The sequence below is a fragment of the Canis lupus genome, chromosome 7 (genome assembly GCF_048164855.1).
Source record: "Canis lupus baileyi chromosome 7, mCanLup2.hap1, whole genome shotgun sequence".
NCBI classification, from domain to species: Eukaryota; Metazoa; Chordata; class Mammalia; order Carnivora; family Canidae; genus Canis; species Canis lupus.
The window spans coordinates 2,429,252-2,445,668 of NC_132844.1; the positions used below are offsets into that span (position 1 = coordinate 2,429,252).

General features: G+C 42.9%; 1 protein-coding gene and 1 long non-coding RNA gene across 4 annotated transcripts in view; one reads left to right on the plus strand and one right to left on the minus strand.

The window, feature by feature from the left end:
- Positions 1-1,496, minus strand: part of LOC140636474 (uncharacterized) — a 41,465-nt gene extending 39,969 nt beyond the window's left edge. Inside the window, exon 1 of the long non-coding RNA XR_012033657.1 lies at positions 1,345-1,496. This is a non-coding gene — a long non-coding RNA (uncharacterized lncRNA). The remainder of the gene's footprint in view (positions 1-1,344) is intronic.
- Positions 386-16,417, plus strand: part of HDAC2 (histone deacetylase 2) — a 28,472-nt gene continuing 12,440 nt past the window's right edge. The window contains exons 1-5 of one of the 3 annotated variants that reach the window (XM_072831692.1): positions 386-543; positions 9,940-10,052; positions 11,099-11,216; positions 13,158-13,232; positions 13,834-13,972. In XM_072831692.1, the coding sequence (XP_072687793.1) occupies positions 492-543; positions 9,940-10,052; positions 11,099-11,216; positions 13,158-13,232; positions 13,834-13,972 (497 nt within the window). In that variant the 5' untranslated portion in view covers positions 386-491. The other 2 variants (XM_072831694.1, XM_072831693.1) reach the window with 2 other exon arrangements.

Below are 16,417 nucleotides of genomic sequence, written 5' to 3' on the forward strand. Positions count from 1 at the left end.
GCGGGGGGGGGGCGGCCCGCGGCGCCGCGCTCCTCCGTCGACCGGCCCGGCCTGCCGCGTCTGCCTCCGCCGCTGCCTCCGCCGCTGCCCGGCCGCGTCGCCGGTCGACCGCAGGCCCCCCGCGTCCGGGCCGAGGGCCGCTCCCCGCCCGGCCGCCCCCGCCCGGCCGCCCCCCCCCCGCGAGGCCGCCGTGGACGCGCCCGCCGCCCCTCGGCCCCCGGAGGTGGTTTGGCCGCCCCCGCCCCTCCCCCTCCCCAGTGTCGCGCGTCGGCGCCGCTGCCTCCCCCGCTCGGCTCCGCTCCGGCCCGCTCGGCCCGCTCGGCCCGCTCCCGCCCCGCGGCCTCCGCGCCCAGCTCCGCCCGCAGCCGCCCCCGCCCCCGCCCGCCGCGGCGCTAGTGTCCCCGCCGACCGGGCGGCCCGGCGGCAGCAGCAGCAGGCGGAGCGGCCCGAGCCCGAGCCCGAGCCCGAGCCCGAGGCGGCGGCGGGAGCCCATGGCGTACAGTCAGGGAGGCGGCAAGAAGAAAGTGTGCTACTACTACGACGGTGAGCGCCGGGGCGGGCGAGGGGGCGGCGGGGCAGGGGAGCGGAGGGACGGGGCCGGGAGGGACGGGGACCGCGGAGGGCAGGGGAGGGGAGCGGAGGGACGGGACGGGGACCGCGGAGGGGAGGGGAGGAACGGGACGGGGCCGGGGACGCCCCGGGACGGCCCGCCCGCCCGCCCGCCCGCCAGGCCTCCCCCTGCCGACGCCCCCTTCCCGCCCGCCCGGCCTCCCCCCTGCGCGCCCCCCCTGCCTCCCCCTGCCGCCGCCTCCTTCCCGCCCGCCCGGCCTCCCCGCCTCCCCCCCCCCTGGCCTCCCCCCTGCGTCCTCTCTGCCTCCCCCCCCCGGCCTCCCCCCTGCCCGCCGCGGCCGTGTGGGCCCCGCTCCGGCCCGACCCCTCCCCCCGGGTCAGGGCAGCTCCCCCGGCCCGGGCTCCGCACAAAGCCCCGCGGCCCCGAGGGCCCCGCCCCTCCCTCCTCCCCTCCCTCCTCCCCTCCCCGCCCCTCCCGGGCGGGGGCCGCCGCCGCGCTCGGCTCCGCGCTCCGCCCCCAGCGTCGGCCGGGCCCCCCGCCCCGGTCCCCGCCCCGGGTCGGGCTGCAGGGCGGCCCCGGGCCCCCGCTCCCCGCTCCCCGGCTCCCGCGCCCCGGCCCCGGCCCGTCCCGCTCCTTTGTCCGCCGCCGGCCCCTTCGGGCGCCCCTCGCTCCGACTGGGAGGCGCGAGGCCGCCCTGGCTCGGCGGGCGGGGCGGGGCGGGGCGGGGGCGCAGGTGCCCCCCGCGGGCCCGCCCAGGCGCGGTCACCACCCACCTCTTTGTTGCTCTTTGTTCGGTCAGGAAATAACACCCGGGCGTCGGGCTTGCGAAAGCCGCTGCCGGGCGCTGGGAGTTTCGGGTGGGAAAAGTTCGAGGAGGGCCGGGTGAGCAGGTGGGCAGGTGAGCCGTGAGCAGGTGGTGGGCAGGTGAGCCGTGAGCAGGTGGTGGACAGGTGAGCCGGGGCGCGGGTGAGCAGATGGTGGACAGGTGAGCCGGCGGACAGGTGAGCCGGTGGGCAGGTGACCAATGGGCAGGTGAGCAGGCTGACAGGTGAGCCAGTGGGCAGGTGACCAATGGGCAAGTGAACCGGTGGGCAGGTGACCAGTGAGCAGGTGAACCGGTGGGCAGGTGACCGATGGTCAGGCGAGCAGGCGGACAGGTGAGCTGGTGGGCAGGTGACCAATGGGCAAGTGAACCGGTGAGCAGGCGAGCAGGCAGACAGGTGAGCCAGTGGGAAGGTGAGCCAGGGGGCAGCTGACCGATGAACAGGTAGGCAGGTGAGCCTGGGGGGACAGGTGACCAGTGAGCAGGCAGACAGGTGAGCCGGTGGGCAGGTGACCAAGGGGCAGGTGAACCGGTGGGCAGGTGACCGTAAGCAGGTGAGCTGGTGGGCAGTGGGCAGGTAAGCTGGTGGGCAGGTGGCCAGTGAGCGGGTGAGCAGGTGAGCCTGTGAGCAGGTGAGCAGGTGACCGACCGGTGAGCAGGTGACAGGTGAGCAGGTGGGCTCCAGCCGTGCGGCCCGCGGCGAAGTCGGCTGCCCCGCCGTGTGGAAGCAGAGATGCCGCGGCCCGGCGACCTGCGAGCCCCGCGGTCCGTCCGAGGCCCCTGCGCGGGGAGGGGGCGCACCTTCCAGGCCCAGGTCACCAGACGTGCGATTCTACCTTGAAAGTGGCCGGGTCGCGTCAGGTCGGTCCGCAAGGCTGAATCTCGACGCCCGATTATGTAAAATGACCACCTGCGGCACTTATGGAAAAACTTAAAAACGATACATAAGAAACCTAGATAGTTTGGTAGTTGACGGCCGGTGCCCAACAGTTCACAGCTGCGTTTTAAAAACCGCTTCTGAGAGCGCTGCAGACACGTGTAGTCCAAGTCGACATCGTGCCGCCCTGGAGGAGCAAGGACAGGAATACCTTTTAGTGTTAATAGGAATTCTGTTTCTTAGAGATCATTCTTTAAGGATTCATTCACATTTCGAGGCAGCGGTAAAACCCAAGCCCCGCATTCCCTGATGAAATTGGAAAGTTAATAACCATGGGTATGGGTTCATTTTTAAAATGATGCTAGTAGTTCCTAAGGTTTAGAGACTTGTGCTTGTCAGGGGTTGGGTAAAGGAGGGAGGCTTAAAAAGTTGGGGAAACTCTTGGGGCCCTTCCCGCAGCTGTTGGCTGCTAGCGACAGGGATAGGCTCCCATGAAGTACACGCCGCTTGTAGCCGCTGGGCACAGACTGGCACTGTGGAACCTGGAGGTGCACTCAGCAGCGGTTGTAGGAACAGCTGTGTTTCTGGGCCCCTTTATGATGAGCCTTTGCTGAGGGATGGGGGGATGCCCAGGGCAGGATGCCGACGTGATAGGGAGAGCGGAAAAGTGGAAATATCAGGTGTCGTGATTGTTGCCTAATACTTTACCTTAGACCATCCAGCTGTTTCACCCACGGCCGACACCAGGTGTATAACTGAACGTTTGGATATCTCTCATTAGGTCATCTGCCTTTTGTCTGAGGCTCATGCCTCATTTTCAGAATGGAATTTTTAGTTGCTTTCATTTGGAATATTTTTTGGTTTGGGGGGAGGCTAATAAAATGTTAAAATTGTCAAGTGGGTCGGGTATCATTGTGTTGATGATTGGTGTGCTGCAGTATAGCTATCAAGCTTTGAACAATTAATCCCAAAAGCTTACATTTCATTACTCAAAAAACCCTAGTTTGTCAGCCTAAAAAGGTAGTGGTGTTTCTTTTTGTGTGTGTGTGTGAGGAAAGATGCAAGTAAAGCAGCTTCTGCACCAAAGAATTGGGAGACTTGAAGGTATACAGTGTAGATGGGATTGGAACTAAAAATCTGCCAGCCTAAATCAGCTGGTTTTAACTTGCTGATGAAGTAGAAGGAAGAAAGGTGAAGACAGAGATGCAGTAGTAGATTCTGTAGCCATGGGGATCCTACCTTTAGGCTTAGGGGGACCATGAGGCACACTCTTGAGGACACTGTAGCAAAGGAAAGGGACTTCTAAAGATCTGCATTTTTCTCTGAGTTTTACAGTGTTCAGCATTATACCCCTCAGACAACTGGCATGCTGGGTCCAGCTGACCTTTGGGCATTGATGGATCACGTATCCATTAAACGTTTGGGGAGAAGTAAGAGGTCACTTCTCTTGCTGTAGAGGTTGACCCATCCCTCCAGAGTTTCCAAAAACTTAATTTTAAATCTTGGTCGTCTTGTACGTATCGCACGACTATCAATACTCTGTAAAATGACGTACCTAGTGTCTGAGATCCCTGCTGACTTTAAGATGATGTGATTTCTCTACTTAAATGTGATTAGCAAACCAACCCGTGGTAGGCTCCTATTACAATACTCACATGTATAATACTCTATCTAGGGGGCGCCTGGGTGGAGCAGTCCGTTAAGCATCAAACTCTTGATTGATTAATTTATAATACTTTATGTAGAAGTGTTAAGTGTACTTTGTTTCTAACTAAGCTTTAAGCCAGTCACACTGAGTGCTTGTTTTATAACATATAGTCGGGCTGTATACATAGACAGGGTTTACATGATTGTTTAGACACTGCTCTGTGCTGTTTCATCCTCCTTTGATAGGGTGCATCAGAGTGTTTGGAGGCGAGTGGTTCCGTGAAAAGCACTCAGCACTATACAGAGATAGAATATAAAAGTTACCAAGAACATGCCTTCCAGTATACTTGTAGTTTACTCTAGGAGATTATAAGAATTTATTTGGCAACCAACTAAAATGGATAGATTTTCTTAGACTTATTTGTAACAGTGGTGCCAAAGTCTTTTGGTAGATAGCCTTTAATAAAATAGCACGGGTTCCTAGCTGTAGGATAAATATTATCCATAAAAATAAGTAATCATTTTTTCCGAAATAGGTAATCAGCAAATCAGAATGCTAAATGAATTATAGCAGTAATTCATAAATACCAGTATTTTTTTAAAAAAGATTTTATTGATTTATCTGAGAGAGAATGGGCAGGGTGGAAGGAGCAGATTCTGCACTGACCGCAGAGCCCAATGTGAGGCTCCATCCCACCATAACCTGAGATTATGACCTGAGCCGAAATCAAGAGTTGACGGTGGACTGAGTCACCCAGGTGCCCCCCTAAATACCAATAGTCTTAATTGCACATCATTATGTAAAACATAGGAGAGTGTAACACTTACCTAAAACAGCTTTTTCTTTTTTCTTTTTTTAAGATTTTTATTTATTTACTCATGAGAGACACAGAGGGGCAGAGACACAGGCAGAGGGAGAAGCGGGCTCCATGCAGGGAGCCTGACGCGGGACTCGATCCCAGGTCTCCAGGATCAGGCCCTGGGCTGAAGGCGGCGCTAAACCGCCGAGCCACCCCAGCTGCCCTTGACTGGTTTTAATGGCCTAAGAAGAAGTGGTCAGTACCTCACACCTAAAGATTTTTCTTCTTTCCTTTGGTGACAAGAGTGAAACTCTTCTGCTGCTACCCACCTCCCTCCAAAAGAGATATTAGTAGTTACTTCTTTTTCCTAACAAAAACATGTAAATGTTTTTGTTGACAAATGTTTAAGGAAACAATTGGAACTGGTAATCTGTTAGGGAATGATAATAGCATTGAAACATGGATGAGCTCAGATTTAAAAGTTACAGTATAAGGATCTTTGTACTGGTTAAGAAGTCTCATTTCTCTGTTTCAATAGCAGTTTATACTTGTTTATGAAATCAACTTTCGGTTTAGAAATATCAAATGGGCTTAAAGCCCCTACTGTGTGCCAGGTAGACAAAAGATTATTTAAGTCCTAAGAAGGAAATAAAAACCTCTATGCTAGATAGTAAGATTTGAGACCTTTGTAGGGTACTCAAGTCAGGGAAGACCTGAAGGAAGAGAATGGGTCAGCCTTAAAAGAGTTTTCCTGTAAGATATTGCAAACTGCAAAGGTCACGGGGTTAGGATTTGGCCCACTAAGCAAAAAGATAGACACGGGGGGGAAACAGTGGGATGCCAGGCTAGGTAGTAAAGGGCCAGGCCACAGAAACTTTGTAGGAAGATATTTGAACTTGATTGAGGGAGTGGAAAAACCACTGCAAGATTTTTAAATAGAACTCAGGTGGAGAAAGGATGGTGAAGAGTGATGAATAGAAGATTGAAAGCAAGAATTGAATGCATATTGGTCCATATAAAATATAATGGTTGTGGCTGACGGAAATGGTCACATTTAAGAGCGGTTTGGGGAGTACAACAAATAGAACTTGTTGGGTTAGAAATGGAGCTGGAACTGGTTGGTGTTGTTAAAGAATAAAGGATGACCCCTCAGTTTGCAGATTAAATAATTAGGTGACTTATTCCTGAGAGATGGGGATTTTTAGGGCAGCACTCCTGTTCACTGACTTACCCAGGCACCTAGAATAGTGCGCGGCTCACAGTAGTCTCTTGATCTGTTAAGTGAATGAACGAACGTGGGAAACCGCTGATGTGTAAAGGTTGTTGTGTACAGAGGCTAAGGGGTAGAAATAAAATCCAGGGGAGTGGTATATGGAACCCTGTGGGAGAGTGTTTAGCTAGTAGTGGACCAAATAGTGTGTGGAAGATGAAAGTAATACTGTAGCTTTTTCTTTTTTCTTTTTTTTCTGGATAATTTTTGTAGTCCACTTATCTTTAGGAATAAAGGCGGGATCCCTGGGTGGCGCAGTGGTTTGGTGCCTACCTTTGGCCCAGGGCGCGATCCTGGAGACCCGGGATCGAATCCCACGTCGGGCTCCCGGTGCATGGAGCCTGCTTCTCCCTCTGCCTGTGTCTCTGTCTCCCTCTCTCTCTCTCTCTGTGTGTGTGACTATCATAAATAAATAAAAAATTTTTAAAAAAAGAATAAAGGCATATTTTACAATCTTAAAATTCAAAATGTTCTGAAAACGGGAAGAAAAATCTGCAACTCCTTTGGAATCAAGCTTATCTGAATTAATATTTATGATCTTTATTCTCCTTACTGTGAATATTCACACATTTTGCTGCAAAAATTTTTTTTATGTTTTTTTTTTTTTAAGTTTTTATTTATTCGTGAGAGACACAGAGAGAGAGAGGCAGAGACACAGGCAGAGGGAGGAAGAGAAGCAGGCTCCATGCAGGGAGCCCAATGCGGGACTCAATCCCGGGACTCCAGGATCACGCCCTGGGCCAAAGGCAGGCATTCAACCACTGAGCCACCCAGGGATCCCCGCTGCAAAAAATATTAATGTTTGATTATAGAATGGTGTGCAGACAGACCGCAGGGTATCACATAATATATAGCAGATGTAACATGCTACATTTATAAAACCTGAAAAAAAAAAAAAAACCTAAAATGCACCTAGTCCCCCAGGTACTTTGGATAAGAGTGTGGACCTTAGTAGCCATTTCATTCTGATAGCTTCTTTTGAAGAATAAGCAATTTTCTCAAATTTTACAAATAACTAATTCTTTATGGTTATTTCTTCATAGTGACAAAGTTTGTTGCATTCAAGGAACCACCTTATGCTAGTTTTTCTGGATGTTTGCTTCATTGGTAATGCATTTTTGTGTATTTGGTTGAAAATCAAGATAACATTTAAAATGCCCATTATGTTCCTAACCGCTTAAATCATGAATGGAATTTGTAGGTTCTTGAAACTAAGAAAAGACATTTTATGTTTAATAAGAATTGGATGGCTACAAAGCAATCTTGTAGAGAATTTTGAGATATAATAGGATTAAGCCAGAGAGCATTGGGAGATTTTTTTTTTTTTTTATAACCTTACATTTTGGAGGAATTTTTGATAAACAAAATAGCACTTATCTTTGGCTTAGCTCCCCTGTAGACATATGTCATTTAGGTAGTGCACATACTTATGAAAGGACTGGGGCCCCTAAATTGTAAGCAGAGAAACTTGTTGAAAGTTATATATAATCTTACAAAAATCCAGAAGCCAATTGTTTTTTTTTTTTTTAACTTTGATTAATTGGATAAGTAGTTTCTTATATTCATTTTCTGTAAATTAACAAAGACTCTAAGCCTTTATTTAAATATTTGTATTCCATAATATATCATTTTCTTGCCAGGCTTTCCCCTACCATTTCTTGTTAGTGACTGTAGTGCCATTGCTCTCCTAGTAGCTGCTGCTAAAGATTGTCTGCGTTGCTCGGCACGTGTTTGAATCTAGCTCCTCTGGCTTGCTAGCTAGCTTACTTTGGCGATATTACCTTACTTAGCTGCATTTCACCTTTCTTCACTATAGGAATAATAGTAATAATACCTACATCATGGGGTTAATTGAGAAGATTAACATATATGTGAAGTGCTTAGAGTAGTACCTCCTAGTGAGCACTCAGAAAAATGTTAATTACTACTATCATTTTTTTTTATTTTTTATTTTATTTTTTTTTTCATTTTTTTTTTTTAAACAGACTTGCTGAGAAATGTAACGGTAGTCTCCCTTCTGTAGGTTATTGGTATCCTTCCTGTTTTTAGATTATTGGTGACTTTCCATTGGATTCTAAGTATGTCTATAACTAGCATATTTGATCTTAAAGTGTGATAGGTGTTAGAGACATTTTGTATTAGTAAATCTTAGAGGCATTTGGAAGTTCTTTGAAGACTAATTTTTTTATTCTTACTCTCTTGATCTCTTCTGGTAGTGATGATTAGAAATACCTTCCTTGCAGTAACTTGTAATTCTAGTGGACTTTCTGTACCTTAAGAATTTGAGACCAGGCTGCTTTCAAGGACCTCTGTGTAGTGCCAGCCACGTAGAGACAAGCTAGCTTTACAGCAGACCCTTATAAAGGGAGTTTGTTTCATGCATAGACTCTGAATTGTGGTAAGTGCGAGGAATGTTGCACATCCCTTTAGCCCTGCTTACCTACTTATGTATATTGTCTTAGTCCTGTTGGCTCTTGTTTTAAGAAAGGTGACTTCACTTTAAATGGCTGTGTATATATTGTTTTCAGAACAGTTGGTGTTGGAAGTGAAGAATTAGGTAAATTAGTGGTATACCAACAAAATCAAGCAATGGTGGCATTTAGAAATAGGTAAGTTATAAAATAAGCCTGTAAGAAAGCAGGAATGTGCATCCTGAACCATGATCAAATATATGGAAGAGTGAGATGAGAAACACAAGTTTCTGAGTTCTCAGTTTTTATTAAACAAAAAAAGTGTGTATTTAGGCAGGATTTTGAAAGTTTTTTTTTTTTTTTATCATGAAGGTAAGGAAATAGCGTTCTTTAGCTCTAGCTTTTATATAAACTTGTGTTGAAATGACTGACTTTGAGTCATTAAAATCAACTTGACTGTCCTAATAAAATTTCGGACTTACTTATTTAAAGACTAGAATTAATACTAAAAGTGACTTCTAATTTAATACAAGCTGTTGCAAAAGGTGCTTGTTACATTTTAAAAATAGTATGTTTTTAGGGGTTTCCTTAACCCCAAGGTAACCTTTGTTTATTATAAAAACACTGGATCTGTACCCAAAAGTATTGATTTCATTGAAGTTCAATAGATGAAAATTTGTGGTTTTGGTGTTATGTCTGTTCATTTTGAATTAAATCTTAATGCATGAGTATTAATACATTGGTACATAAGATGTGACAGGCTGGCACTTAACGACTTTTAATCATGAAGAAGGAGACAAAAATATTCTTACTATCTTAAAAAAAATGTCACAAGTATGTCTTATTAGAGCAAAACTTTATTTAGGACCTAAATTTTATTTAGCAAAAATTTATAGACTGTGATATGGATATGTAGAACATTTTAACTCCCGTAATGCCAACTGTAAAATATTTCTGGGATGCCAGTAAATATCAAGAAGCAATATTTGCAGGCAGCCCAGGTGGCTCAGCGGTTTAGCGCCTGCCTTCAACCCAGGGTGTGATCCTGGAGACCCCGGATCGCGACCCACGTCAGGCTTCCTGCGTGGAGCCTGCTTCTCCCTCTGCCTGTGTCTCTGCCTCTCTCTCTCTCTCTCATGAATAAATAAATAAAATCTTTTAAAAAAAAAGCAATATTTGCTGTAAAATGTTTAAATAACAATGAAACTCAGAATTTGCTTTAGGCGTCTGAATTTGTCCATAAATACAAAAAATTAATTTTCAAATTTAAGTAACTAAAACTACTGTCCTAAATAAATTTTGGCAAACTGAAAATCTGAAAAGCTTGCTTGCTTTTAATCTCTAATAAACGTGTATTAATGAAGTTACCACAGTTAATGTAACCCAGTATCTTGGCTTTCTAGTACAGTTTGAAAATTGAAAGATCTGAGATCATTTCAAGTTTTAAATCTTGATTAGGTGGTAAGTGCCTTGTGGTGATGAACACACATAAATTTAGACTGTAAAGATTCTCTATTCAGTTGTCTTTTTTCTATTTTAGGTGATATTGGAAATTACTATTATGGACAGGGTCATCCCATGAAACCTCATAGAATCCGCATGACCCATAACTTGCTGCTAAATTATGGCTTATATAGAAAAATGGAAATATACGTAAGTATACCTTTTGGTAAATATTCAGTGTTGTTTTTTTTTTTTTAAATCTACTTTGAAATTATTAATCCCCTTAAATGGCGTTTAGCAGATGAAAACAAACTCTGGAAGAAAACAAACTCTTTTTGTTTTAATCTTCAGAGAAAACAATTTCTCTGTGGGAATGGTTTTTAACCCTCTTACTCGACCATTTTTCAAAAGTTTCTCATATCCCACCTTTTCACATTTTGGCCAACAACTCAGTTTAGCAAACTAAATATCTTTGTTGCAATAGTGGTTTACCTGGCTGTGCTGCTGAAGAGTTGACTATTACAGAAGAATTATGTAGGAAATTCTACAAATACTTACTGACATATGGAGCAGTGTATTAGTGGATGTGTACAGTACAGCTAACATTTAGGATACACCTACCTTAAGTGCTTTTGCACTAATGTGGAAGTATATGTAAACAAATGCAAGACACAGTTCTTGCCTGTTTGGGGAGAAAAGAAAGACTTGAAACAGTTACTAGTATTGAGTATATATGAGTTACTTTTTTCAGATAACAAATATTTACAGGAAAGGAGGGGTTGGATTATATACTTTCTGGAAGCCTCCTGGGAAAAGTGTGTTAAAAATGAAATTGAGCTCTTGGGAATAAGGATAATTAGGATAGGCAAAGGAAAGGAAGAGATTGTGAACAAAGACTTAAAATTGAGCTTGAGTCTCAGTCTCACTTGATACAGAGCAGACGGTTTATGATGGAAAGTGAGAGTTCCTGAACAGATTCAACTTTATAAGCATTGACCCATTTCCACTGCAATAAAAGGAATGTATAATTGGGGTCAGACCTGTCTAATGGCTTTAAAGGAGTAGGAATTAGCTTTGGAATTGATTACTCATTTCTAAGAAATACACGTATAAATTTGGATTCACTTTGGAATTTATTTTCTGGCAGAGCTAGTTCTTCTGAGAGGATTGTTAGGGGAAATTGTGTACGTGGTGTTTGATGACTCTGATGTAACCAGTTGTGGCTCCACCATTCTGACATTTGTTTTTCTTCACAGAGGCCCCACAAAGCCACTGCTGAAGAAATGACAAAATACCACAGTGATGAGTACATCAAATTTCTACGTTCAATAAGACCAGATAACATGTCTGAGTATAGTAAGCAGATGCAGAGATGTACGTTTCTATGTTAAAAGTCTATGTTAATCTTACTAAGGATCAGTGAGTATTTTCTAGAAGCATATCATTAGAATATCCACATGTAGGTGTTCCGCCTGAGGAAGATACTTCCTTAGTTAATTACTGGTTTGAAAAGTCAATGTAAAAATTAAAAATACTAAAACTGCTTTAAAAAAAACAACAAAAAAAACAGGCGCCTGGGTAGCTCAGTTGACTCACTGATGCTGAGCTCGAGGCTTGCGTCGGCCTCCGCACCCAGCACAGTCAGGTCCCTCTCTCCCCCTGCTTGTGGGTGCGCCCTCACGCGGACCTGAGCACTTTCTCTCCCAGAAAGAAGGAAAGAAAATCGTAAAACCCAAAACAAAATCTACCCGAAGCCTGAGCTCTTGGGAATAAGGATAATTAAGATATCCATCTGCCAGACGGCCCAAGAGCTGTCTGGATGTTCCTCTAGTCTTTGTTTTGGTCCCATGTTACCTTGGGGATGATGGGTATTGGTGGGGAGACCTTACTTCCCTGCCTTTTTAAAAAAAAAAAGTCTACTTGGATTGGCCTTAGCTTGGTGTATATACGGATCTCTTACCTCTCTTTGTGTGTTTTAGTTAATCTGGATTGTTAATACATAATCTGTTCCATTTGTTAGTGAAGCTTTTGATTTTCTTCTACGTGATACTCTCTTTTATAGATACGTGTTTTGTTATTAGCGGTTGCCTGGCTTGAAAGTGGAATGAGAAATGTCTTAAAATGATTGAAACAGTTTTTTTTTTTAAAGCATGATACTGAAGTTCATTCTCATCAGCAGTTCTGTTCTCTCATGAATAAATAAATAAAATCTTTTAAAAAAAAGCAATATTTGCTGTAAAATGTTTAAATAACAATGATTTTAAAATCACTTCAGTGATTTTTTTTGAGAAGAACAATTTCAGATACTAAATTAGGTGTAGTGGCTTGATAAGTTATACATTCATAGAACTTTGTACCCATTTCTACCTTAGATTATTTCATTTACTCAATAAAATGCTATAATGCATGTAGAACATATTTTTTATACCTTTTTTTTGGATACAGGTTCAGGCTTAGATTAAAAGTCCTGTGTAGATAGGGCAAATGAATTAACAGGATTGATTTAATACATAATACTGAATTATATTAAGATTATGATTATATTTTAATAGTAAGAAACTAAAAGCTGTTCATTATCATGCTAATAAACTAAAGGTATACAAAGCTATGTAAAATAATTACCCTTATTTTTGAAGAGGTTATAATTGGGGTGGGAAGAGGCTGCGAATGGGTCATGTACATAATATGTCCCTTTAATCCTGTCAGTACTGAGGAACTAAATATATTGCAATGTGTCATGTACCCGTGTTGTTTCCTTGTGCTTTACCCCTTCCTTCTATGTCTTGGCTGCTCCGAACCTAGTTAATTCTTACCATCCTTTAAGATTGGGTAGGCAGCCAGCTGCTTTGTCTTTTTAGTACTCACTAAAATATATTTCAAAGTTATGGATGTTCTGTGCATTTAAGGAGTTTTAGAAAAAGTAAATCATAAAGGAATTAAAGTTTTTTAAGTTTTTTAGAACCTTGATTAATTTGTTGTATGTTTTAGGAGAAATGCCTAATATTTAAGTGCGTGTTTTAATTTAAATAATTCAAATACCTTTTATATTTTGGTGGCTATTGATCTTCTGATAATAGAGCTGAGATTTTCTACAAATTATCCTGGTAGGATTTGGTGGTGATGTTTTACATATAACCCTTGAAATTACCTTGGATAAAATGATTAATCATATTTTTAAATAGCAAACTTTAGATTTATACTGTGATGTGTGATCCGTGATTACATCATATAAAAATATTTGTAAGGAATAGTTTTTGTAAGAAAAAACTTCATTAATTCATAGAATGGATTGTAACTGAAATCCGTCTTTCACAGTTAATGTTGGAGAAGACTGTCCAGTGTTTGATGGACTCTTTGAGTTTTGCCAGCTCTCAACGGGTGGCTCAGTTGGTAAGTGTCCTGATTCAGATCTAAAGATTGATTTAAACTTGGTATTAATCTTCCTGGTTTACCTGTTTAAAGCAAAGCGTTTTAGTGATGATGGATTTTGATACTAAAAAGTGATCTGTATGTTTTTAGTACAGTTGTCTTTAGAAATCCCCATCTTTGGGGCACCTGGCTGGCTCAGTGGTAGAGCTTATGCCTCAATTTGGGAGTCGTGAATTCAAGTCTCATGTTGGGCACAGAGCTCACTTTTTAAAAACGAAATAAAGTAATGATTTCTTTCTTTAAAAATAAACCCCATGTTTTATGATCGTAATGACTTGAACTTTTTTTAGGTTCCTTACTTTTGTATTTTCACTTAGAGATTTCTCTCCTCTACCTCTCTTCTGGCTACCACTTTCCATATATACTCTTATTTAATCAGATCACCGCTATAGGATAATACTTACCTAAGGAGAAACTGTTGTTAGTGTCCTAGACAATGATCCTTTTTGTAATTTTAAACTCTTACTTATACGTGGCATACTCTTTGCTATAGGGCTTTTGTCTTGTTATATTAATTTTTTTATTTTAAACACTTTTGAAGTCTACCTTGTATTTTTTTTAGCTGGTGCTGTGAAGTTAAACCGACAACAAACTGATATGGCTGTTAACTGGGCTGGAGGATTACATCATGCTAAGAAATCAGAAGCATCAGGATTCTGTTATGTTAATGATATTGTACTTGCCATCCTTGAATTACTAAAGTAAGTTAATTTATGTTGATATTTTCCTTATGGAAAAGTTTTAATTAAAATGATATAAATCTATGACTTAAAAAATATCAAGGAAATGGTGGGTGAAAAATAGTTCAGTGCTGAGTTTTCTATGGATTCGTTACAAACCAATGTAGAAATACAGAACATTTTCCCATTCCTTGAATTAATAAGCATGAGAAATGCACATACATGTCTATAAAACTCATATTAAATATACCCTTTTAAAAAAACCTAAGAGTCGTTCAGTGTTTTAGATTTGAGTTACAGTTTCAACTAATGAAAGATGACATGACTCTGGAAGTTTATGCTCTAACATTTTCTAAGTTTTAACTTTTGAAGGCAGAAATTTGAAACTTGTGTTAAAGGAAATTTGTTTATTGATGAATCTAGCTAATTGCCTAGCTTCCACATGGAATGGGGCTTTGTTCTTTACTAATGGGTATAATTATCTCTAAATTACTAAAGGAGTTAGATTTACAGTGATCCCCGACTGCAGTTTGAAGGAGAGATCTATAGAGGAACATTAGAATTTGGAAATTTACAAAGGTGTTTCTCTTTTTTTTTAACCATTATCAGTTGTAACATGTCTTAATAGATTCCACTTCAGATTGTAGTGAAGGAGTTTTTTGTCAGTATCAAAAAATATTCTTGCCTGTAGTTATTCCATGCATATTGTTTATTGAGGCTAATTTCTTTTTTTTTTTTTTTTGAGGCTAATTTCTTAGTGTAAAATTTGGTATTACCGCCTCAGATAAACAGCTAAAATGTTTCAGTTAACTCCTTGAGAGCCAAGGAAAACCACTTGAAATTATTTGCTTGTTTTTTTTTTTTTTAAGGTTTTATTTATTTATTCATGATAGACAGATTCACAGGCAGAGGGAGAAGCAGGCTCCATGCAGAGAGCCCGATGCAGGTCTTGATCCCGGGTCTCCAGGATCACGCCCTGTACCCAAGGCAGGCGCTAAACTGCTGAGCCACCCAGGGATCCCCTATTTGCTTGGTTTTTAATTCAACCAACTGTTGGTGTGGTTCCTGTGTCTCCGTCTCTGAGCAGTGGTTCTTGACTGCGTAGACCCTTAAACAAGCTTAACCTAATTTGTCTAGACATATTTCTTTTTTTTTTTTTAAGATTTTATTTATTTATTCATGATAATCTCAGAGAGAGAGAGAGAGAGAGGGGCAGCGACACAGGCAGAGGGAAAAGCAGGCTCCATGCAGGGAGCCCGATGTGGGATTCGATCCCGGGTCTCCAGGATCGCGCCCTGAGCCAAAGGCAGGCGCCAAACCGCTGCGCCACCCAGGGATCCCTCTAGACATATTTCTTTAACTGACGTGATCTATCATGATTTAATTGGCTGTTGATAAGCCACTTATGAACCACTCAGAAATTTACTTGGCTAACACCTCTTATTTTTGTGAAGAAAATCTATAATGAGACATTCTGCTTTAAAAAGATTTTATTTATTCATGAGAGGGGCAGAGACATAGGGAGAGGGAGAAGCAGGCTCCCTGCGGGGACCCCAGTGTGGGACTCGATCCCGGGACCCCGGGGTGACACCGTGAGCCCAAGGCAGACACCCAACCACTGAGCCACTCAGGTGGCCCGTGCTTTTTTTTTTTCTTTACTGAATGGTGCTTTCCTGTGAGTTGAGGATATTATCAGGGTCCTTAGTCTGATGTCAGTTTGTTTATTTTCTTTTAGCATAGTGGTGGTATCCTTCTATAATAAACATGCAATGCTCTGCCATTTTATTCAATAACAAAATAATACTCCATTATTATGCCATAGAAGGATGAAATTCAGAATTCATTTCCTTTTGTTTTGATATGGGTATGTATTGGTAATGGGATGTCACGGTATGGTGATCTACATGGCCTTAAAATGTATTTGAGTTGTAACTGCACCGCTGCAGTGTTTAGTGCTCCAGGCAGCACCGTGAAGGGACGAGAGTACCAGATGGTTTCTGTCACAACTACTACTTGCAGTTGCAAGCACAAAAGAAGCCATAGATCATTTATAATCAAATAAGCATGGCTGTGTTTTAGTAACACGTTACTTATGGACATTGGAATTTGAATTTCCCTAAATTGTCACATACGAAATATTCTTCTAATTTTATTTTTCAGTGATTTAAAAATGTAAAAACTTTTAATCTCAAGGTTTACAAAAAGACTCCATTGGTCAGATTTGGGCTATGAACTGTAGATTGCCAACCACTGTTTTATAATACTGAAAATTTATTAGACGTTTTAAAGTAATCATCCATCCTGTAAGTGCAGTATAATCTTCAGTTGTTAATATTATAGGAACTGGTAGTATGTTTCTAGAACATATAGAACTGGACAGATTTCACAGAGAGTAAGTACATTTTTCTTACCTAGATTGGGGCTAAAGAGAGGATTTGAAGATCGGAGGCTCAGTCTTGTAACTTT